We start from the raw sequence: 24,429 nt of genomic DNA, 5'->3' as shown, positions 1-24,429 counted from the left end.
CCATGCCTCCTTACTTTCTCAATAAGCCTTGCATGGACTACCTGGATTGGAGAGCATGTCTTATGAGAAAAGGTTGAGTGAATTTGATCGTTTCTCTTTGGAGCAACGGAGGATGAGAGGTGACCTGATAGACGGTGAGAGGCATTGATCGTGTGGATAGCCAGAGGCTTTTCCCCAGGGCTAAAATGGCTAACACGAGAGGGCATAGTTTTAAGGTGCTTGGAAGTAGTTACAAGGGGGATGTCAGAGGTAATTTTTTACACACGGAGTGGTTGGTGCATGGAATGTACTGCCAGTGATGGTGGTAGAAGTAGATACAATAGGGTCTTTTAATAGACTCTTACATAGGTACATGGAGCTTAGAAAAGTAGAGGGATATGTGGTAGAGAAATTCTCAACAGTTTCTAGAGTCAGTTACATGGTCAGCATAACATTGTAGGCCGAAGGGCCCGTAATGTTCTATAGATTTCTATGTTCTATGAAAGGGAGATTGAGGGGGACGGGTCATTTTTCAATTCCTCTGCAGATAAGAGTTCTTTTTGTGCTCTGTCAGATTCCTCCAAACAACTGAAAATGTGCTGCTGGAAATCCGAGCAACACACACAAAATGCTGGAGGAACTCAGTAGGCCAGCAGCCTCTGTGGAAAACAGTATAGTCGACGTTTCGGGCTGAAACACTTCAGCATTCTGTGTGTGTTCCTCACATTCCATTCAGGGTTTCTGCAAAGGATATGGGCTAACGTTCGCCAGCAGTGCGTTTCGGAGGGAGGAGAGAGGGGGTTGTTAGCTTATTCGCGCCTCGTTGTAGGGAGAGTCATAGCCACATGCATCAGTTATGTGTGTGTTGTGAGGCTTTTAAAGTCACTGTGAATGTATTGGGTCCCACCCAGTTGCTTTTTCCTTATCAGTTGTTCTTTATTAAGTGCTGTTTCTCTGTGAGTAGTTAGCTGTCTATTTTAAGTTTTTTGCAGTTTCATAAAAAGTTTTAAAGTGTACAGCCCAGATTTTGTGATTTGGGCTTTGTGTTTAGTCAGTTACTTTGTTTCTTGATTTTGCTTAATCAGTTACTTTGCTTCTTGCTTTCTAAATCCGTTTCATGTTTATTGTGCAGTAATATGTTACTTTGTTACTTATTTCCCCATGGCTTTTGTAATTGGTTTTATGGATGACTCGTTTTTCATAGTGGCGATATGAAATTTGAGTTGAAATTTGGTAGAAATTAAGGGGACTTTATTCTGGATAGAAGATGCCCACATTTCAGAGAGAATTGAGCATTTGGGGAGCAATTCTTGCAGTTCTATTCTTTTTGTGTTTTCTAAATATCCGGTAACTAATCAAGAACAAGTGCATTTGTATCTCCCTGCATTACAGAATGACAAAGTGGTGGAAGACGCCGTTACACATTGCTGTGGGTGGCATTTGAATGTGCACATTGGACCAATGAGACGACTGCTGAATTTGTATGAAGACTCTTTACTATATCACGGAAGTGATGCCACTGATATCGATCCCTTTGATGACAAAAAAGACTTTTGGGGGAAATTATTGGGCCTCTCAGATTTAGGGGAGCTGGGAAGGGGTAGTCTAATCCAGCCAACCTCAACGCAGAGTACGATAACTGTCTTAGGGAGCCTGAGACTTAATAGCTCTGCGGGAGTGAGTGCTTTAAGGAATGGCATTGTTCTGCATACAATTTGTATAATTGGAAGACCCTAACTCTTAGTGATACCCCCCCTGACTAAGGGTGCTGGTGTAGGTGGTGTGTTGAGTACAGGTACAAGGTGCAAGGTGAATGGCAAGTGTGAGCAGGAACAGTATTCTGGGACAACTGTGTCACTGCCGAATGGTGTTGTGAGGCTGGGCACTTGTTGGAATCTTAATGGCGCTTGCTGGATGTCCAGTTCTGCCACCCCAGTGCACTGAATAGACACCTTGCCCATGTTGGTCAGTAAGATGGCTATTACAAAGGGAGGATTTTTGTATGATAGCCTTTCTCAGCATGGTATGCCAGGCTGTCCCAGGAACTGATGCCTTGGATTACCTGCTCACAAAGGAAGGTGGCACTTGTACTGTCGCTGGTTAAGAATGCTGTGCCTACGTTCCTGACTGGTTGGTGAACATCACCATTTCTCAGAGTCAGTGCATAAAATTACACGTGGGACCAGCTCATTGGCAATCACACTCCAGGGTGGGGCTGGTGGCCTTTTGGGGCACAGGGAGGCTGCTGGACTACTATAGTACACTGGGAGGTGACCATTGGGTTTACAGTACTGGGTATTGGACCTTTGTCTTTTACGTATAACTCAGTTGGGAGTTTGTGAGAGTCATACTAGTCTGAAGATTAGATCACACATTTGCTACTTTCGAGGGGTGGAGTGTCCTGTAGGGGTGTGTCTTATTCTGATTGTTGAAAGTCGCTTCCATTGTGATTGGTCAGTTTAGAAGCTGCAGCTGCTTTTCCCATTGGATAACTGCCTGGTGTCCACAACAGAGGGACAACCATCTAGAACAGAGATAAGGAGGAACTTCTTTTTGTTAGATTATGAGGACACTCAGTCCTCGTTTATTGTCATTTAGAAATGCATGCATTAAAAAATGATACAATGTTCCTCCAGAATGATATCACAAGAAAACACAGGACAAACCAAGACTAAAACTGACAAAACCACATAATTAAAACATATAGTTACAACAGTGCAAAGCAATACCATAATTTGATAAAGAGCAGACCATGGGCACGGTAAAAATAAGTCTCGGTGTCCTGATAGCCTCATCATCTCACGCAGACGGTAGAAGGGAGAAACTCTCCCTGCCATGAACCTCCAAGCGCTGCAAACTTGTCGATGCAGCACCATTGGAAGCACCCGACCGCAGCGGACTCTGCGTCCGTCCGAAAACTTTGAGCCTCCGACCAGCCCCTCCGACACAGCCTCTCCGAGCACCATCCTCTGCCAAGCACTTCGACCCCGCCCCGGCCGCCGAGCAACAAGCAAAGCCGAGGACTCGGGGCCTTCCCCTCCGGAGATTCTGGACCACACAGTAGCAGCAACAGCGAAGCAGGCATTTCAGAAGTTTCACTAGATGTTTCTCCGTGCTCTCACGTCCGTCTCCATCAAATCAGCATTGTGCACGGCACCCTACTTGACAAATAACAGACATCACCACCGGAGTGGCCGCTGCGAGCTGCGTCACGTCGCCATCTTCCTCTCCCTCTTCCTCCTTTCACCAGAGGGTGATGAATCTGTGGAATTCATTGCCAGGTGTGACTGTGGAGGCCAAGTCATTGGGTATATTTAAGGCAGAGATTGATAGATTCTTGATTAGTCAGGGCATAAAGAAATACGGGGAGAAGGCAGGAGACTGGGGCTGAGACGGAAATGCTTTAGCAATCACGAGATGGCAGAGCAGACTCAATGGGCCAAATGGCCTATTTCTGCTCCGATATCTTATGGTCTTTCTTTCTGTCAAAATGTTTGGATATGGCCCAAGTGCAGAGAGATAGGGAAAGATATATATATATATATAGAGAGAGAGAGAGAGAGAAAAGGAGAAGTGGGTCAACTGTTCACTGACTTCGATGAGAACTTTGTAGAACTGCAAGGAAAAGAAAAATAATAGGCCTACAGGGTGGTTAACTAAACCTGTCAAATTGAAAGTTAATGTCATCACTGTGTTTGGAAGCAGTGACTAAATATCAAATGAATATCGCCCCTTTACAGCATCAGTCAAAATGGTAGTCTTCTTTCCCAGACAGGGACAAGGGTAACTGGGCATGTAGATATTGCTGAGATTTTGGTCCAGTCTCAACAATGAAAAGAAGGGAGTTAAATCCCGCCATAATGAAACAGTAATTACCTGGAACGTGCGTACTCATGAGCGCAGTTGGCAAACCTCTCGCTCAGCCTGCCTGTGTGTGTGTGTAGACCCTACATCTGAACCTGTGGTTGTGACACTATCAGGAAGACCGGATTATCTTTTCTGGGATCATTCCGCCCTCAGTATTCCTCACATGCCTGATACTTATGCTGGTGAGTCCATGGAGGTTTCACCAGCTCTCTGAACCACTGACATTATAATTCCTCAATTATTCTTATTGCCCCCCACCCCCCAGTCCCTTATAGAAGACATATCTCTCCTCGTAAATGGTACTCCCAGTAGTTGCTCATGTCACATCCACTACTCTGGGCAATACTGTCCCGCTTATCAATGTTCAGGTTTAATTGTCTTTCTGTACACGAATTCCAGTTTAAAATGTCGCTACTGGTGATGTGCAACAGCTTTCTGGTAAATCATAAGTCAAGAGATTCTACTAAAGACATTATTTATAACATCTTTTCTGAAGAAATTTGTGATGAACTATCACCGCGGACAGCGAGGAGGCAGACGGAGGTGAGGCAGGTTCGGGGAATGAGCCTTGCAGGGACATTCCAACGTGTTCATGTTCGAGCCAGGGTAGCAGACAGAGTTCGTATCACCCTCAGAGATGGAGTGGGCAATTTGGAGACGAGACAAGGTGGAAGAGTTTTGATGCTCATCCACCTAACCCGGGTGCGAGGTTACATTGCTCCAAGTGCCAAGCCGGTTTGGTGAGATCAAGAAAGGCTTCGGGCTGGGTGACCCGGGTGTGTCAGGGTGTGATCCGGGTCCTAGAACATGGGACTACCTGCTGCATGGACAAATTAAATGTCGACTGGAAGCCAAAGTCTCGGGAATGGAGGTGAGGGTCAGGCAGATTTCACTCTCTCTCCTGTGAATGTTTACCCCTTTCTCCACAGCACTGAGGCTGTCAACCGCTTTGCCTGCTCTGTGCTCCTGCCCCACAATTGGGGACCGAGACTCCGGGAGCAGAGCTAGGACTCAGTCTGGTTTGGGATGCCCTTGGCTTGCTTCTGTCGTTTGCATGATGTGTGTTTTTTTTCTCTCTCTCTCTTTCTCTGGGCAGTGGTTTTGGTCTTTTTTAAAATTGGGTTATTTGTGTTTCTTGCTTTGTGGCTGCCTGTAAGCAGACAAATTTCAAGGAGTATAATTTATACATTTTTGATGATAAATGTGCTTTGAATATGCATGAATACAGCCAGATGATCAGCATTACTCTGGGGTCAAGGCATAACTCACAGTACAACACTCACACAAGCAACATCATCATCATCGTCATCATGTGCCCTACTCTGCCAGAGCCTCAGTGACCACTTGCTTCCACTGCGATCCGTCGGCAGTCAAACCTCTTGCATCTCTGGCGGGGAGGCTGCTCCACTTCTCGATGTTGTCGATCCAGGTTGTCCTCTGTCTGCCTCGAGAGCGGCTTCCTTCTGCTCTGCCCTCAAGCACGGTGCATTCCAGTGTGTCATCAGTTCTTGAGATGTGTCCAAAATAGCGAAGTTTTCTTTGGATAACGGTTTCCAGAAGTATTGGTTTCATGCCAGTCTTTTCCAGGATGAAATTATTGGATCTTCTTTCAATGTATGATACCCTGAGGATCCGTCAGTATGTCCACATCTCAAATGCTGTCAACTTCTTTTCATCAGCTGCTTTTAAGCACAAGCACAAGACACATATAAGTTACCAGTAAAATACAGTCACATAGCCTGAGTCTGTGAATAATGCAGCAGTCTGCAATCAAGCACAATGTGGCTTGTCTTCTGCTGGCTGAACACTGGGTGGCAGCACTGACTGCAGATTGGACGCCACGCCACCTCCGGCGGAGCACACTGACTCCAAAGCCCCTGTCCTGGGTGTAAACAGGTGACACCACAGCGTGACGCCCAATCCTCGCGACAGCCAAGGCCACGCAACTCCCACCACTGTCCGATCCAGCCATCCACCAATAAATCAGTGAATCGGACATGCAGCATTCCACATTAACAACGTCCAACAGGGTCTTGCGGTCACAAAAAAAAAGTGACTAGAACTGCACCCCATTTTACGCACCTACTCCATTGACATCTCTCTGATGCAGGCAGCAACGCGATCAGCACCAAGTCCCACCTCCTTCGGTCTCTCCTCCAATGAGCAACTCACTGATGGGGTACTTTAAGTTCTTGCAACACACATCAAAGTTGCTGGTGAACGCAGCAGGCCAGGCAGCATCTCTAGGAAGAGGCGCAGTCGACGTTTCAGGCCGAGACCCTTCGTCAGGACTAACTGAAGGAAGAGTTCTTAATGTCCAGCAGGGCCTTGTGATTCTAAAGAATACTCTTAAAAGGACAAGAACCCCTCTGGTTGACCCCGTTAAGTTGTGGCGATCGAATGCCATTTCCTCGGGCATTTAGGGTTTTTTACTGGGTACGGGAATGGGGCATGGTGTGGTCTATTGTTGCTGTAGCCCATTCACTTTCGTGTTTAATGCGCTGTCTGTTTGGAGATCTTCTGCACACCACTATGGCAATGTGTGTGTATTTGAGTTACTGTTACCTTCCTGCCAGCTTTACCCAGTCCCCTCTCATTAACAGGACATTTTCTGCCTCAGAATTGCCACTCACTGGATGTTATTTTTCATTTTACACTATTCTCTGTAAACTCCAGACACTCTAGTGCATGAGAGTCCCAGGAGATCAGATACTCTAACCACCCCAAATAGCACCAACACTTATTCCACAGTTAAAAGTCACTTAGATCACATTTCCTTCCATTCTGATGTTTAGTTTGAACAACAACCGAACCCCTTGCAACACACACAAAATGCTGGAGGAACTCAGCAGGCCAGGCAGCATCTATGGAAAGGAGTACAGTCGACGTTTTGGGCCGAAACCCTTCGGCAGGACTCCAGTGGCTCGGATTTCCAGCATCTGCAGATTTTCACTTGTTTTTTTTACTGAACCTCTTGACCATGTCTGAGTGCTTTTATGTATTGAGTTGCTAACACATGATACCTTACTCAATTTTCACATTCTCAATGTTTGCAGGTAACTCTGCAGAATTATATATTTACAGTGGAAGAATATCCCAATCAGCAGAACCCCTTAGAATATTCTGTACAGGTGACTGGTCTGAAAGCTTCTGAGTACAAACTCTTTTGTTAGTAAACGTAGAAACACAGAAAACATAGAAAACCGACAGCACAATACAGGCCCTTCGGCCCACAATGCTGTGCCGAACATGTACTTACTTCAGAAATTACCTAGGGTTACCCATAGCCCTCTATTTTTCTAAGCTCCATGTACCTATCCAGGAATCTCTTAAAAGACCCTATCGTATCCGCCACCATCAACGTTGCCAGCAACCTGTTCCACACACTCACCACTCTCTGAGTAAAATAACTTATACCTGACATCCCCTCTGTACCTATTTCCAAGCAACTTAAAACTGTGCCCCATCGTGCTAGCCATTTCATCCCTGGGAAAAAGCCTCTGACTATCCACACGATCAATGCCTCTCATCATCTTATACACCTCTATCAGGTCACCTCTCATCTTCCGCCGCTCCAAGGAGAAAAGGGCAAGTTCACTCAACCTATTCTCATAAGGCATGCTCCCCAATCCAGGCAATATCCTTGTAAATCTCCTCTGCACCCTTTCTATAGTTTCCACATCCTTCCTGTAGTGAGGTGACCAGAAACGAACACAGTACTCCAAGTGGGGTCTAGCTAGGGTCTTATATAGCTGTAACATTACCTCTTGGCTCTTGAACTCAATCCCACGGTTGATGAAGGCCAACACACCATATGCCTTCTTAACAACACCATCAACCTGTGCAGCAGCTTTGAGTGTCCTATAGACTCAGACCCCAAGATCCCTCTGATCCTCCACACTGCCAGGAGTCTTACCATTAATGTTATATTCTGCCATCATATTTGACCTACCAAAATGAACCACCTCACACTTATCTGGGTTGAACTCCACCTGACACAAACAACATCTGCAACCCCCTCATACTCTGCAACCTGTCCTGTCCCCATTGATGATGCAAAGATCATTGCCAGAGTGTTGAGGGATGACTCCCTGAATACACAGATAGCCAGAGTGACATGGCAGAGTTGTCCTGGACTTCAAATTAACTAGCAGGGATATGTCTTTATCAGTGTACTACAATGGCCACTTCAAAGTTCAAAGTAAATTTATTATCGAAGTACAGATATTCACCATATACAACCCTGAGATTCATTTTCTTGTGGGCATTCATAGTAAGTCTGAGAACCATGATATTATCCATGATAGACCACACAGACCAGGACAAGCAACCAATGTGCAAAAGACCACAAATTGTACGAATTGGATGGATGGACGGACAAATAAGTAAGTAAGTAAGTAAATAAATGAATGAATGAATGAATGAATGAAGAAAGAAAGAAAGAAAGAGGACATGAGATGAAGAGTCCTTGAAAGTGGGTCCTTTGGTTGTGGGAACATTTCAAAGATGGGGAAGTGAAGTTGTCTGAAGTTATCCCCACTGGTTCAAGAGTCTGATGGTTGGGGGGTAATACTGTAACTGTTGCTGAACCTTATGTTGTGGGTCCTGAGGCTCCAGTACCATCTTCCTGACAGCAGCAGTGAATAGAGAGCATGACCTTTGTGGTGGGAGTCCCTGATGATGGATGCTGCTTTCCCCTGCCTTCCCTGGTCTAATTCTGCACATTTCAATGTGAACCAATCGTCATGAATGTTCATATATTGTCTTCTCGGGTGCCTAAGACTTTTGCACAGTACTGTAGTAATTTTATGTATTGCAAAGTACTGCTGGAAAAAAAAACAAATTTCACGACATAAACCTGATTCTGATTTGGGTCTCTATTGTGGATTGAGAGTGGGAAAGGGGCAGGGAGAGTGTATTCATGGTTGGGAAAAGGGGAAGGGAGAGGGGAGGGAGCAGGAAGAACTAGAGGGACATTCTGTAATGATCAATAAACCAACTGTTTGGAATCAAATGATCTTGCCTGGTGTCTCAGGGCTGGGTGTGTCTGCACTGGTACCACCCCCCACCCCAGCACTCCTTCTCCGCCACCTGTCCCACACCCTCCCATGGCACTCCACCCTCACCATTCCCGGTATCCTTTGGTCCCACCAGATTTATAAACTCGCTCTCCACTCTATGTTGGCAAATACAGTGTGCAAAGATCTTAGGGACCCTGGCTATATCCATATGTAGATATGTGTGTGTATATAGAATAATCCCTAAGAGGAGAAATGGACTCCCAGTCAGTGAGCTGGCTGTATCCATCAGTCTGGTAGAGACTATGGAACAGAGAGAAAATGGGGAGTTCTTTTTGGAAGAGGAAACGATTGTAAAACAGCTGTATAGGACCCTGGTCAGACCCCACTTGGAATACTGTGCTCAGTTCTGGTCTCCTCATTACAGGAAGGATGTGGATACTATAGAAAGAGTGCAGAGGAGATTTTATGAGAAGGTCGAGTGAACTTGGCCTTTTCTCCTCAGAGCAACGGAGGATGAGAGATGACCTGATAGAGGTGAATAAGATGACGGGAGGCATTGATCATGTGGATAGGCAGATGCTTTTTCCCAGAGCTGAAATAGCTAACACGAGGGGGTAGAGTTTTATGGTGGTTGGAAATAAGTAGCGAGGGGATGCCAGGGGTGACTTTTTCACACAGAGAGTGGTGGGTGCATGGAATGCGCTGCCAGTGAAGGTGGTGGAGGCAGATACAATAGGGTCTTTTAAAAGACTCTGAGGTAGGTACATGGAGCTTAAAAAATAGAGGGCTATGCGGTAGGAAATTCTAGGCATTTCCTAGAGTAGGTTACATGATCAGCATAACACTGTGGGCCGAAGGGCCTGTAATGTGCTGTAAATTTCTGTCTACTATGTTCTATCTTTGTGATGTAAGACATTGCAGGAGGACGGGAACCAGAATGCCAGAACAATTAGCGGAGAGGTTGTGGAGGCAGATGTTGGTAAGACCTCAGACAAAGTTAGGAAACAAAAGATTGAGCTTGGTGCGACTAGTGTCCTGAGCTGCCTATATTTCAATGCAAGAAGCATCATCGGACAGGTGGATGATAATGCTGGAGATGAGGTAGCTGGTTCACAAACAGAGACAATGTGTGGTGAGGAGAGGCTGTTCATAGGCAATAGTGCAGTCAGTGGAATAAGTGCAACATAAAAGGCAGACAAAATCGAAAAGGATGAATACAGGATTGAAGGGCGTATTTGAATGCACACAGTACACGGAATAAGGTAGATGAACTTGCAGGTTACAGGTATGATGTTGTAGGCATCACTGAATCATGGCTGAAAGATTATAGCTGGGAGCTTAATGTCCAAGGATACACGTTGTATCGAAAGGACAGCCAGGAAAGCAGAGGGGGCAGCGTTGCTCCACTGGTAAAAAAATGAAATCAAATTATCAGAAAGAGATGACATAAGGTCTGCAAGTGTAGAATCATTGTGCATAGAGCTAAGGAACTACAAGGGTTAAAAAGACCCTGATGAGAGTTGGATACAGACTCCCAAACCGTAGTAAGGATGTGGTCTACAAATCATAACGGGAGATAGAAATGCATGCCAGAAGGGCAATGTTACAATAGTCATGGGGGATTTCAATACACAGATAGATTGGGAAAATCAGGTTGGTGCTCAATTCCAGGAGGGGAATTTCCAGAAAGCCTACAAGATAACGTTTTAGAGTAGCTTGTTGATAAGCCCGCTAGAGGATCAGCTAATTTGGATCGGGTGTTGTGCAATGAACTGGAACTGATTAGAGAGCTTAAAGAAAGTAAAAGAACCCTTAGCGGCAAGTGATCATAATATGACTGAATTCACCCTGAAATTTGAGAAGAAGCTGAAGTCAGATGTATCAGTATTACAGTGGAGTAAAGGGAATTACAGAGGCATGAGGGAGGAGTTGGCCAGAACCGATTGGAAAAGAACACTGGCAGGGATGATGGCACAGCAGCAATGACTGGAACTGCTGGAAGCAATGCGGAAGACACAGAATATACACATCCCAAAGAGGATCAAGTATTCTAAAGGAGAGATGGCACAACCGTGACTAACAAGTGAAGTCAAAAACAACATGAAAGACAGAGAGAGGGCATATAATAGAGCAAAGACTAGTGGGAAGTTAGAGGATTGAGAAGCTTATAAAAACCATCAGAAGGCAATGAAAAAAGGCATTAAGGAGGTAAAGATGGAATGCAAAAGTACAAGCCAATAATATTAAAGAGGATACCAAAAGTTTCTTCAGATACATAAAGTGTAAAAGAGAGGCAAGAGGGGATATCGGACCGCTGGAAAACTATGCTGGGAGGAAGTGATGGGGAGAACAAAATGGCAGATGCACTGAGTAAGTATTTTGCATCATGGTGGAAGTTCCAGGTGTCTGGGGTCATGAAGTGTGTGAAGTTACCATAACTAGACAGAAGGTTCATGGGAAACTGAAAGGTCTGACGATATATAAGTCACCTGGGCCAGATGGTGCACTCCCCAGGGTTCTGAAAGAGGTGGCTGGAGAGATCGTGGAGGCATTAGTAATGATCTTTCAAGAATCACTAGATTCTAGAAAGGTACCGGAAGACTGGAAAATTGCAAATGTCACTCCACTCTTCAAGAAGGGAGAGAGGGAGAAGAAAGGAAACTATAGGCCAGTTAGTCTGACCTCAGTGGTTGGGAAGATGTTGGAGTCATCCAGCCTTAGTGGCCTCAGTGGTTGGAGATATCACAAAGTTTGCAGACGATACAACGATAGGTGGAGAGGCAGGTAGAGAGGCTGCAAAAGGATTTAGACAGATTAGGAGAATGGGCAAAGAAATGGCAGATGGAATAAAGTGTCGGGAAGCATATGGCCATGCTCTTTGGTAGAAGAAATGAAAGGATTAACTATTTTCTAAATGAAGAGAAAATACAAAAACTGAGATGCAAAGGGATTTGGGAGTCCTTGTGCAGGATTCCCCAAAGGTTAGTTTGCAGGTTGAGCCTGTGCTGAGGAAGGCAAATGTAATGTTAGGTTTCATTTCAAGAGGACTAGAATATAAAAGCAAGGATGTAATGTTGAAACTTTATAAAGCACTGGTGAGGCCTCACCTGGAGTACTGTGAGCAGGTTTGGGCACCTTATTTTAGATATGATGTGATGAAGCTGAGGACGGTTCAAAGGAGTTTCACAAAAATGATTCCAGGGTTCTTATCATATGATGTCCTATCATATAAAGAGCATTTGACCAATCAGTGCCTGTATTCACTAGAATTTGGAAGAATGAGGGGTGGTCTAATTGAAACCTATCGAACGATGAAAGCCTTTGATAGAGTGGATGTTGAGAGGATCTTTCCGATGTGGGAGAGTCTAAGACCAGAGCACACCACCTCAGAACAGAGGTGCGTCATTTTAGAACGGAGATGAAGAGGAATTTCTTCAGCCAGGGAGTGGTGAATCTGTGGAATTCTTTGCCACAGGCAGCTGTGGAGGCCAAGTCTTTATGTATATTTACATAGAACATAGAAATTTACGGCACATTACAGGCCCTTCGGCCCACAATGTTGTGCCAACCATGTAATCTACCGTAGAAACTGCCTAGAACTTCCCTACCGCACAGCCCTCTATTTTTCTAAGCTTCATGTACCTATCTAAGTCTCTTAAAAGATCCTATTGTATTCATCCGTACCACCATCACTGGCAGTGCATTCCACACCCCCACCACTCTCTGTGTGAGAAACTTACCCCTGACATCCCCCTTGTACCTACTTCCAAGCACCTTAAAACTATGCCCCCTCGTGTTAGCCATTTCAGCCCTGGGAAGAAGCCTCTACGCAGAGGTTGATAGGAATGCAGATACACATTTGGGCCAGGGATTCTGATTTCTGGATAATTGGTTCCTTTTCTGGGGCAGGTGTGACCTGTACAAAAGGGATGGGTTGCACTTGAATCGGCGGGGGGGGGGGGCAGGGGAAACCAAAATTCTTGTGAGCAGGTTTACTAGAGCTGTTGGGAGTGGTTTAAACTAATATGGCAGAGGGATGGGGACCCGAATGATAGAGCTGCAGATGAGCCAGCAGGATTACACGTAGACGATGGGCATAATATGAATGTAAGTAAGGACAAGCCAAGGACTGGGTACAAATGCAGACAGAGCAGAGCTAAATGGTACCACAGAGACAAAATTCAAAAGGGCAGGCAGGAAGGCACAGGCGGTGGTGTGGCTCTGTTGATAAGAGATGGAATTACGTCTTTAGAAAGAGGTAGGTGGAGTTAAGAAACTGCAAGGGTAAAAAAAAGTTATGGGAATCATATATAGGCCACCAAACAGTAGCAACGATGTAGGGTTAAGATTGCAAAAGGAGAAGAAAATGGCTCTTGGTTACCAGATGTTGTGGGGAAATTCTCCCTTTCAAAGTGTGCATAACCAGATTGATCTTGTTGATTTATGTGTTTAGGTTTGCCTTGCAAACTGCCCCACAACTATTGTGCAACCGTTTGTGCCCTCTAGCTACACATGAAGTTGCCTTTCCATTCTCACAATTGCCTTTCATATGTCATACCTGGACTTTTTGTAGGGTCCTACAGCCCTCAACAGACTGTCTATCTCCTGGTTTATCCAGTGCTTCTGGTTTGGGTATGTCCAATATGCTCTCAAAGGCACATGTTCACCCACACAGGATTTGATGAAGTCAGATCTGAAGATAAATCCCTGAAAATGGTCCGGTCCTCCACTTCCCTTGACCAGACTTTGGTCTCTCCCTTTCCAGATTATTCTCCTTAATTTGAAGATGATGTCAGACAGGATTGGTATCACTGGTGGTGAGGACCACCACATCAATCACCTCAATCAAAACTGCTCAAAAGCAGTACCCAGAATCCAGGACCATATGCAACATGAACCCCTAATCCCTCAAAATGAGTCCTCAGCCTCACCGATCAATCCTTGTAACGTAGATTCTAAGACTCCCGCGCTTTGCTCCGACAGCAGTGAGCGTGAGGGAGAGAAAGTACGGTCAAACACAGGCAGACAGCGCTGAACACCTCCCCATCCTCAGCTTTCACCCTTGTAGGACTTCAACCTTGTTCAGTCTGTCAGTGGCAGAGAAGAAGTGGACTGGATGGTGGGCTGGCACCCCATCTCCAGGGTTCCAGGACCCCAGGCCACACACTCACCGCTCCAAACCTCGTAAGCTGCAGAGAGTTGTAAACTTCAGCTCTATCATGGGCACCATCCAGAACATCTCCAAGGTGCAGCGCTTCAGAAAAGTGGCATCCATCATTAAGAACCCCCACCACCCAGGACACGCCCTCTTCTCACTGTTAGCATCAGGAAGGAGGTACAGGAGTCTGAAGGCCCACGCTCAGCGATTCAGGAACAGCTGCTTCCCCTCTGCCATCCGATTTATGAAAGGACAATGAACCCATCAACACTTCCTCACCACTTTTTTATTAAATTTAACTATGTAACATATATATATCTTTCTTACCCCTTACGGGTGGCGTGTCTGTGTATTTTTTCCTCAGTCTCAGGTCCTCTACCAGAGGCCTGGGAGATTAAGGGTTTGGCCCAGTACCCTCGCTGTTCCTAGTAGAGCGCTCGTCTGGACCGAGATCTCAGGCGTTGTTCCCGGGATTTGTTGGAGCCACTCTCCCAGTTCAGGTGTGACAGCTCCAAGTGCTCCCACCACCACCGGGATTACTCTGGCTTTAACCTTCCACATCCTTTCTATCTGCTCTTTCAAGCGCTGGTATCTCTCCAGCTTCTCATATTCTTTCTTCCTGATACTGACATTCGGGATTGCCACATCTACCACTACTCTGCTTTCTTCTGTTCCTTGTCCAGTATTACTATGTCTGGTTAGGTGGCCAGTACCTGCTTATCAGTCTGTATGTGGAAGCCCATTGGAGCTAAGACCCACTACACTACCTTCCAGGGTGTTTTCCATTTGGACTTGGGAGTGTCCAAAAAAACTGAATTACAGTTTTATACATTTTATATATATATATATATGTCCTCTTCTTGAAGGCTCAGTAGGCAGTGTCCCTGGTCCTGAGCATGCTTTTTACCTGTAGATCTCCTGATCTGTGCAGCATTGGAACAAACCCTCCTGCCCGACTCGTCTCTGCCAGCCGCCAAGCATCTCGTTTATCTGTACAAATCCCTCTGTCCTGCATGGATTCTATTTCCTTGCACACTTTAAATGCCCGCCCAAATCCCTCGTAAATGTTTTATACTGTTCCTTCAACTCATCTGGCAGCTCACTCCAGAGCTGCAAAAACTTTACCCCCTTTAAACCTCCTCCCACCTTAAACCTCGCCCTTTAGTTTTAGACACCTCTACCAGGGGAAACAGACTCTGTTAAAGCCTCTCATAATTTTATATCCCTCTAGCCTGTCACCTCTCAGCTTCCTTCATCCCAGGGAAAGCAGTCCCAGTTAATCTTCTCTGTCCTAGTAACTCGAGTTCTCTAATCCAGGCAATGTCCTTGTGAATCTTTTCTGCATCCTCTCAAGTTTCATTCCCTTGTTTCTAGCTCATTTCCGAGCTGAGGATTTTGTCCTTTCAGGAACAGCTAAAGAGGCTGGAGCTGCCTTCTCGGGAGTTCAGAAGAGCTAGGGGTGCCTGTTCCTGTAATGCTGAAGACTGAAGGATCATCAGGTGGTAGAGGTTGAAATGTTTCCACTAGCGGCAGAATGAGGTGGCAGAGGTACAAGGCTAGGGGATGTGTTACAACTGAGGTGCTTAGGAATTTCTTCCCACAGAGAGTGATGTCTCTCCTGTCTGGCGTTCCTATCCCAGCTGGCTGTGGAGACTGGATCACAGGGGGATTTAAAGAGGAAGTGGACACATTTGTGAAAGATGGGAGATTTGAGGCTGTGGGGAACTGGCAAAGAAGAAAGTTGGTGCCTGGACTATATTGAATGATCATTTCAGTTTGAGGAGCTGAGTGGCTTACTCTTATGTTGTCTATGGGAGGTTTCAGCCATTGTATAGAGCAGTCCTGTTACACTGAGGATCTACGGATACGCACTTCATTCTCCCACTGTCCCTCCCCACATCCCACGTTCACCCCCCACCCTTTCTCCAATCCAGTCTGAGTCCCATCTGACATGTCCGTGTCTAGCCCCACCTTCCCCCCCCCACCCCCCACCCCGCCTACGGTACTTCCATCAATTCCTGTCTGCAGGCTGCAATTTCTTGCTCAGGGTGGGGTACAGAGAGTCTTCACTCTGTTCCCCCACCACCCCCATGGGCTCACTGTGTGATGGAGGATCTGTGGGCCAGCTGTCTCACAGGGCTGGGAGACAGACAATGGGCTGTACGGCCTGTTGCTATATCAGTGATTCTCACAGCTCTGATTCCTCCACCAGTCACTGAGCTGATCTGCTGACTGTCTCCTCTTGTCTCCTCAGCTGGGACTGGGGCTCCCCCGACCACCGTGAACGGAACTCGGGGACACTCGGTCTCCTTACCTACTGGGATCCCAGTCAGACCGGATGATGCTGAGGTTGTGTGGAGTCGGGTATCACCCAGAGTCATGATAGTTAAGTACTTGAAGGGTAACATTACCTACTTCGGTCCTGAGGAGTACAAGCGAAGGATAACCTTTCAGCGTGGGGACTTCAGTCTGGAAATCCGTGATCTACGGAGAGAGGACTCTGGTGATTACGAGGTGACTGTTGCAGCAGCAGGTTCAGGAGCTGAAAGTAAAACAACAATGCGACTGGAGGTGCATGGTGAGTGAGACACCGCGGGGGGGGGGGGTGGTCCAGGTTTCATCAGTTCCTGAAACACCCCAAAGAATGGGTGCAGGCAGATCCTGTGTGTTCCCCTGTTCACTGAACCCCACTGACTGCCCGTGTCCAGAGCTGGGCTCACGGTCCCAATGAAGTGAGGCTGAGTCAGTGCCAGGCTGGGGGACACACACAAAATGCTGGAGGAACTCCACAGGCCAGGCAGCCTGTAGTAAAAGAGTACAATCGACGTTTCAGGCCAAAACCCTTCAGATTTCCAGCATCCGTAGATTTTCTCTTGTTTGTGAGGGGGACACACACCGCACCCGAAGACTGGACCAATCAGTGGGGATCCTTGTGGCTCCGAGGCTGGAGGAGCTGAACAGATGGGGAAGGGGGAACGGGAGATAGGCCAATCTGGTGGAAGGGGCTGATGGATCGGCTGAACAGTCTATATCTGTGGGTCAGTTAAACTATCCCTCTGTATCCCCAGGTCAAAGGCCTGGCCTGTCATGTTCAGGGATCCCAGTTATAGATAGATAGATATACTTTATTGATCCCGAGGGAAAATGGGTTTCATTACAGCCGCACCAACCAAGAATAGAGCATAAATATAGCAATACAGAAACCACAAACAATCAAACAACAAAATGCAAACTCTGCCAGATGGAAAAAAGTCTAGGACCAGTCTATTGGCTCAGGGTGTCTGACCCTCCACAGGGGGAGCTGCACGTCCGATGGCCACAGGCAGGAACGACCTCCCGTGCCGCCCAGTGTTGTATCTCGGTAGAATGTGGCCGAAGTCCAACAGTAAAAAGTTCAACTGTATACGACTGTTTTGCCAGAACAATGCTTGTTAATTGGCAGCTAAGGTCTGAACTCAGCAAGGTCTCATTCCTCATCCGTCATGCTGTGTTGTGCCCTGTGAAATTCCTCATGGTCTCCATGTGAAACGGGCAGCACCTCACTTGCAATCGTTCCCCATGCTCAACATCTATCTCCCTGAGGCTCTAAGAATCTGATGACCACTACCCGTCCCCCATCACTGGAACCGTCCTGTTCCCCTCTCCCTCATGTGCTTGTAGCAACTTCCCTCCATCATGGGGAGGTGGGGGTGGAAGAGGCGAGAAAGAGAGAGGAGAGAGGAGGGGAGGGGAGGGGAGAAAGAAAGAGGCAGGGAGAGAGGGAGAGAGAGGTGGAGAGGAGGGAGGGGGTGGGAGGGGAGAGAGACAGACAGACAGAGCGAGAGAGAGATAGTTAGAGTTCTCGGGCAACTAGGATGTTTTCCTGACCTGCTCAAGGAGGATGTTTTACAGTGGAACTGGAGGGGAACCACAATCCTGGCAGGGACATTTGCTGGAGTTTCTAAGAAGGGTTTATATTCACCGGACGGGAAAGTAGCAGATGAGAAAGGTGAAGCAAACATAGTTAAAATGAGCCAGACCTGTAGGCAGGATAGTCAGGGTGAGGACAGGAGCAACAAGGCATGGACAGGAACATGGGGCTGGTACGTTACAGTTCTTACAGGAACAAGGTTCAGGTTTCAATCCACTGCCGCCTGTAAGCAGCTTCCGTGTTCTCCCTGTGACCGTATGGGTTTCCTCCGGGTGCTCCAGTTCCCTCCCACAGTCCAAAAACGTTGGTAGGTTAGTTGGTCATCGTAAATTGTCCCATGATCAGGCTGGGATTAAATTGGGGGACAGCTGGACAGCACGGCTCTAGGAGCTGGAAGGGCCTATTCTGCATTGCATCTTAAATAAATAAATGATATTAATCAGGGCAAACATCTTAGCAATGTCCCAGGGAGAATGGACAGTGAGGCTACATATGTAAACTTAAGAATAGAAAAGGGGTGATTACATTGAGGGGATTATACAATTGGCCTCTCAATATTAGAGAATTAACGGCGTGTCCACTTTATTAGGTACATATGAGTGTGTGTTTGTGTTCTTCTACTGCTGTAGCCCGTCCACAAGCCCTGGGCCACTGGGCCACACTGTCCCACATATTCCTTGGCATTTCCCAATGCACGTACAGTCTGTGGCCACATTATTAGGTACAGGAGTTGAATGGGGTGTTGTTCTCTGCTGCAGTAGCCCGCTCACTTCGAGGTTCGATGTGCTGTGTGCTCAGAGATGCTCTTCCGCACACCACTGTAGTAACTCATAGTTATCTGAGTTATTGTCACCTTCCTCTCAGTTTGAACCAGTCTGGCTATTCCGCTCCAAGTTCTAACCCATTGAATGTGAGGGATAGAATCAGAGGAATGCGGCAGGTGGGGTATGTCCCGTTGTGTTTAAGGGGGTGGAGAGCAGAGTCCTTAGGGAGTGAGAAACGGGCTCCTGGTGAGTTTCAAGGGGGCAGAATCCAGATTCCCGGTGTGCTGAGATGGAACAGGAATGGGGAGTGCTGAGTTTAAAGGGACAAAGGAAGAGAGCATCGAGAGGAACATTTAGAACAGAAAGAGAGTGTTACGTACCCCGTAACTGGGTTGCCAAACCAGCAGAAATGGATCACTCAGTTGGAGTCTGGATTACTGGAACTAAGAAAGTTTTATTAAAAAAACAAGCAACACAGTACTCTAATCAAAAGGATAATAAATGCAACAGTTCAGCAGTGATAAACACACATGTACACAGAACTAGGATAACAGGATCAATCAAGCTCTAATCGTCGTCTAGGGGTAAATGACCAGTTTCAAAGTGACGCAAAGTTCAGTTTAATTGAGTTCAGTTCAGTTCACAGTAATCACTGCCGTGGCGGTGGACGGGGGGGGGGGGGGCGCGGAAGGAGAGAGAGAACGAAAGCGAATGAATATTCAAAACGGCTTCCACACAGACCTTCGATATTCTTCGCAGTCAGCTTTCGGGCGAGCCCTTTTGTAATGTCTTCTGAGGTCACCGACTGTGACCCCTCCTTTTCAGATACGGTCGTTCCTCTGCAGTGAACCTGGCACCCAGGCAAGGGCGGACACATACCAGGTTCCCGCCGATCGTACCTTTCCACCCTGTGCGTCGACGGCTTGGTCCCGCGACCAGCCCTTCAAAAATTCCCACCGACTTGTGGGAGACGCACCGCTTCCAGGGTCTCGTTACCTCGTGGTGTCGTGTGTGTCCTGCCTTAGCGAACCTGTCCCTTTTTATCCCCCTGCTGGGGTATCGCCTGTCCATCACACTTCGAACAGTTCAGGGTTCAAAAAGGAGCCGATCTTGACAAATACTCAGTTCTCAGTTCTCCTTCCGTTAAACTCTCTCGTCTCTTCATGAACATTTCCAAATGCTGCTCCATTGTCTTCCTTATCTCTCTTTCTCCTGAAGACAGGTGGCAGATCAACTGTTGATCCCACTGGTGCCAGCACAGGACAGTTAACATCTTAGTCTATGTGTACTTTTTGTAACCCTCTCTCGTCACACCCCTCTCCTTTAAGGATTTTTACCGGGGTAAAAATTACAAACATGAATACATTATTAGATACACACAAATATACATCTTCATCAGCTATTTGGCTAATACAGAGAATTTTAAGTTGTCAACACCTTGACAGACAGTCAGCAATCACATTTTCCGTTCCTTTTATATGTGTAATTTTTAATAATCCCCTAAACCAGGCTCCAATTTAGCCACTTCATATTGGCCGAAAACACTGATGAATTGTGATCAGTGTCACCTCTCACTGGGTTTTGTCCCGGACCAAGATAACAAGGGTCGTCCCATCCCGACTTAGTTTTCTTTCGCAAGGGCTTAGTAAGAGGGGGAGGGGTAGTACCCGCAAAGTTATTGCAAAACTTCCTACAGTACCCCACCATCTCCAAGAGCCTTCTGAGGGCCCTCTTGTCTGTCGGGGTTGGGATGTCAGAGATAGCCCGCACCTTAGCTTGCATCGCTGCCAGCTGCCCCTGTGTCACCACAATTCCCAGATAAGTGACCTTCGTGTGGCCAAACTCATTTTTTTCAAGGTTCACTATCAAGCTGGCTTCAGACAGCCGTATTACATTGCCAATACACACCTCTGTGTTCGTCAGCCCTTTCGTCACTGAATTACTCATTCCATAGGGCTGTTGTTCATTAGGCTAACCTAGCGTGACAAACACCACCCAACGTCCCAGTTCTTTGCATCGCCTCAGGACAATCAAACACACGTGTGCGAGCCATTTAATTAATTCTCCTAAAAAGTCACTTTGTTCGGGGATAAAGGGAGAGACCTTATCAGCAGAGCTGGCCAAAACAATAGCCTTCTCCCATCTGGTTGATACCATACTCATCTTTTCAAAATGTTCTTTTTTATCAGGGGGACCATAGCTTCATTGATTTCCGCGCTAATACCGACTAGGTTCGTTAGCATATCAAAAGCCTGTGACCGTCTCAGTTCGCGTCTGCCATAATCAATAACATCCTTCCTCGGGTGCAGCCAGTAAACCTCTTTCATGATTCCGCCGACTGTTTCCTTCAGCACCTCAAAATGTCCACCGAGGGGTATCTTGTGGGCCAGGTTAAAAATCTCATCCCCAGAGATTTTTGGCACCATCCTCCATTCCTCATCTGCGGTACTTGGTCTCCCTTCCTTCCTTAGCACCTCCCCCTTCACACCATAGCCTACTGGCTCTCTTCCTAACTCTGTTTCGCAGCGAGCTGTTTCCTCGTCTCACTCCTGTGCCTGTATAAAGTCCTTCTTTTCTAATGATAAATCTACCTTAATTTCCCCACTTCCTCCTGTTTCATTACGTTCCTTCTTTTCACTTTCTACCCCCTCCTCGTACAAGGCTGGCAGAAATGTCTCAGCTAACTTTATATCAGCCTCTGAAGCCTTCCTCGACATCCGCCGAGTTACTGCGCGAACGGGATAAACCTGCGAGTCCATGGGCGGGGTCTCAATGCTGGCAGGCTGACTTGTCAATCTCACGGCTGGGAACACAATTCCCCCCGTGAGGTCATTACCGAGTAAGACTTCCACACCTTTCATCGGTAATTTGGACCTCACCCCGATCGTGACTAGTCCAGAGACCAGGTTGCTTTTTAAGTGTATCTGGTGCAAAGGGACGGCCTCTGTCCCTTCCCCAATACCTTTTACCTTGACCTCCCCAATCTGGGTCTCTGAGCTAAACTCTAATACACTCTTCAATATCAATGATTGACACGCTCCCGTGTCTCTCCAGATCCGCACTGGAACTGGGTTTAACCCCTCCTTCACCGACACCAATCCGGCCGAGATAAACTTCTCGCGCCCTTCCTGAACTTTGGCAGACCTGTCCTCTCCTAGCGGTTCGTTTACCAGCTCGATACAGCCAGTAAAAATCGCCGTTTTTCCTTTTCCCGTCTCCTTCTTTGGGGCAAAGCACCTGGACGCAAAGTGTCCGACTTTCCCACAATTATAACAGACGACCCCAGGAGACTTCCTACCAGACTGCTCCCGGTCTACCTTATCCTTCTCACTAGTCCCCGGCTTACTTACTGACTTTTCTGGCAGACTCTCCCCGCCGTCCTGACTACCCTTCTGGTAGCCTTGACTCGGAACAAACTTCATTTTATGCGTCAACACGTACTCATCCGCTAATTTAGCAGTTGCGGCTAACGTGGCTGCCTCTTTCTCATCTAGGTAGGGTCTCATACCTTCAGGGACACAACCTTTAAACTGCTCAATCAGGATCAGCTGTAGCAGTCTGTCATAATCCCCATCTACCCCCTTTGAGGCACACCAACGCTCACAATATGTCTGCATCTCACGGGCAAACTCTAAATACATGCGGTCCCACGGCTTCCTCGCATTCCAGAACCTCTGCCGGTATGCCTCCGGGACCAACTCATAAATCCTGAGGATGGTCTCTTTCACCACCTCATACCTCTGGGCATCTTCCGCGGACAAAGCTGAGTAAGCTTGTTGGGCTTTTCCTTTAAGTACACTCTGAAGCAAAACAGCCCACTTATCCCTCGGCCAGTCCTGACTTGTAGCAACTTTTTCGAAATGGAGAAAGTACCGATCCACATCGGTATTGTCAAATGGGGGAACCAGCCTAACCTCCTGGGTCGCCCGGAACCCTCCACCTTGGTTCGGCATGGGCCCCTGCTCTGCCCTTATCTTTAACTTCTCCAGCTCAAATTCCCTTTCCCTCTGTTTCTCCTCTCGCTCCAACTGCCTTTCTTCTCACTCCAACTGTTTCTCTCTCTCTTACCCTTGTAACTATCTCTCTCTCTCCTGCCTTTCTAACTGTTTCTCTTTCTCTTCTCACTCCCATTGCCTCTCTTTCTCTTCGTGTTCTAGCTGCCGTACCCGGAACTCCTGCTCGAGTCTCAGTTTTTCAAGCTGCACCTGTACTGCGTCTCCAGCAGGTTTTTCAATAGACACCACCTCCAGCTCCCCTTGGGGAAACACACCTTTAGATACATAGTGCTCTACGATAGCTCTGTGTATCTCCTCTCTCCTCATTGTCGACTTCCCCTTAACGAGATTCAACTGTTTGGCCACAGCTGCCAATTTTGTTTTCCTGGCATCCTCTAATGCCTCCAAGGTCAGCGCCTTTATAAATTCCTCAACCTCCATTTCTGCTGTTTGCCTTTTTCTTCTTTCGGGAATTTTAACCCAATCAATTTACTCCGCCCCAAATTTAGCATTCAAAATCCCGGACGAGCCCCCACTTATGTTACGTACCCCGTAACTGGGTTGCCAAACCAGCAGAAATGGATCACTCAGTTGGAGTCTGGATTACTGGAACTAAGAAAGTTTTATTAAAGAAATAAGCAACACTGTACTCTAATCAAAAGGATAATAAATGCAACAGTTCAGCAATGATAAACACACATGTACACAGAACTAGGATAACAGGATCAATCAAGCTCTATCGTTGTCTAGGGATAAATGACCAGTTTCAAAGTGACGCAAAGTTCAGTTCAATTGAGTTCAGTTCAGTTCACAGTAATCACTGCCGTGCCGGTGGATGGGGGGGGAGGAAGGAGAGAGAGAGCGAAAGCAAATGAATATTCAAAACGGCTTCCACACAGACCTTCGATGTTCTTCGCAGTCAGCTTTCGGGCGAGCCCTTTTGTAATGTCTTCTGAGGTCACTGACTGTGACTCCTCCGTTTCAGATACGATCATTCCTCTGCAGTGAACCTGGCACCCAGGCAAGGGCGGACACACACCAAGTTCCCGCCGATCGTACCTTTCCACCCTGTGCGTCTACGGCTTGGGCCCGCGACCAGCCCTCCAAAGATTCCCACCGACTTGTGGGAGGCGCACCGCTTCCAGGGTTTCGTACCTTGGGGTGCCGTGTGTGTCCAACCTTAGCGAACCTGTCCCTTTTTATTCCCCTGCTGGGATATCACCTGCCCATGACACTTCAAACAGTTCAGGGTTCAAAGAGGAGCCGGTCTTGACAAATACTCAGACCGGTGTCTCCTTCCGTTAAACTCTCTCGTCTCTTCATTAACATTTCCAAATGCTGCTCCATTGTCTTATTTATCTCCCTTTCTCCTGAAGACAGGTGGCAGATCAACTGTTGATCCCACTGGTGCCAGCACAGGACAGTTAACATCTTAATCTATGTGTACTCTTTGTAACCCTCTCTCATCACAAGAGATATAAACGAGAGGCGGCAGATGTAGAGAGAGCAACACTGTTAATGTTCCTGTTGGGGGGCCATGAGGAGAAATGTACTGATCTGGAGATTGTGGTGGAACCATTGTCAGATTACTGAGAAATCTGACCTGTGGGGTATAACGGGAAATCGATAGGATGAGAAATGGCAGATGGAATTCATTACCGAACAGTCTGAAGATTGTCACTTATGAAGAGGAGGGAGAGTGTGGGGTGTGGGGAGAGGGGTGAGGGGAGAGGGT

The 24,429-nt window shown here is 47.0% G+C and overlaps 1 protein-coding gene across 1 annotated transcript in view; it reads left to right on the top strand.

Moving 5' to 3' along the window:
- LOC134355847 (uncharacterized) overlaps window positions 1-24,429 on the top strand; it is a 55,419-nt gene that overhangs the window by 15,545 nt on the left and 15,445 nt on the right. Inside the window, exon 2 of the mRNA XM_063066351.1 lies at window positions 16,280-16,603. Within this exon, the coding sequence (XP_062922421.1) occupies window positions 16,280-16,603 (324 nt within the window). The remainder of the gene's footprint in view (window positions 1-16,279; window positions 16,604-24,429) is intronic.

Source organism: Mobula hypostoma, chromosome 13 (assembly GCF_963921235.1).
Source record: "Mobula hypostoma chromosome 13, sMobHyp1.1, whole genome shotgun sequence".
NCBI classification, from domain to species: domain Eukaryota; kingdom Metazoa; phylum Chordata; class Chondrichthyes; order Myliobatiformes; family Myliobatidae; genus Mobula; species Mobula hypostoma.
This window is presented reverse-complemented; position numbering and strand designations above follow the sequence as displayed.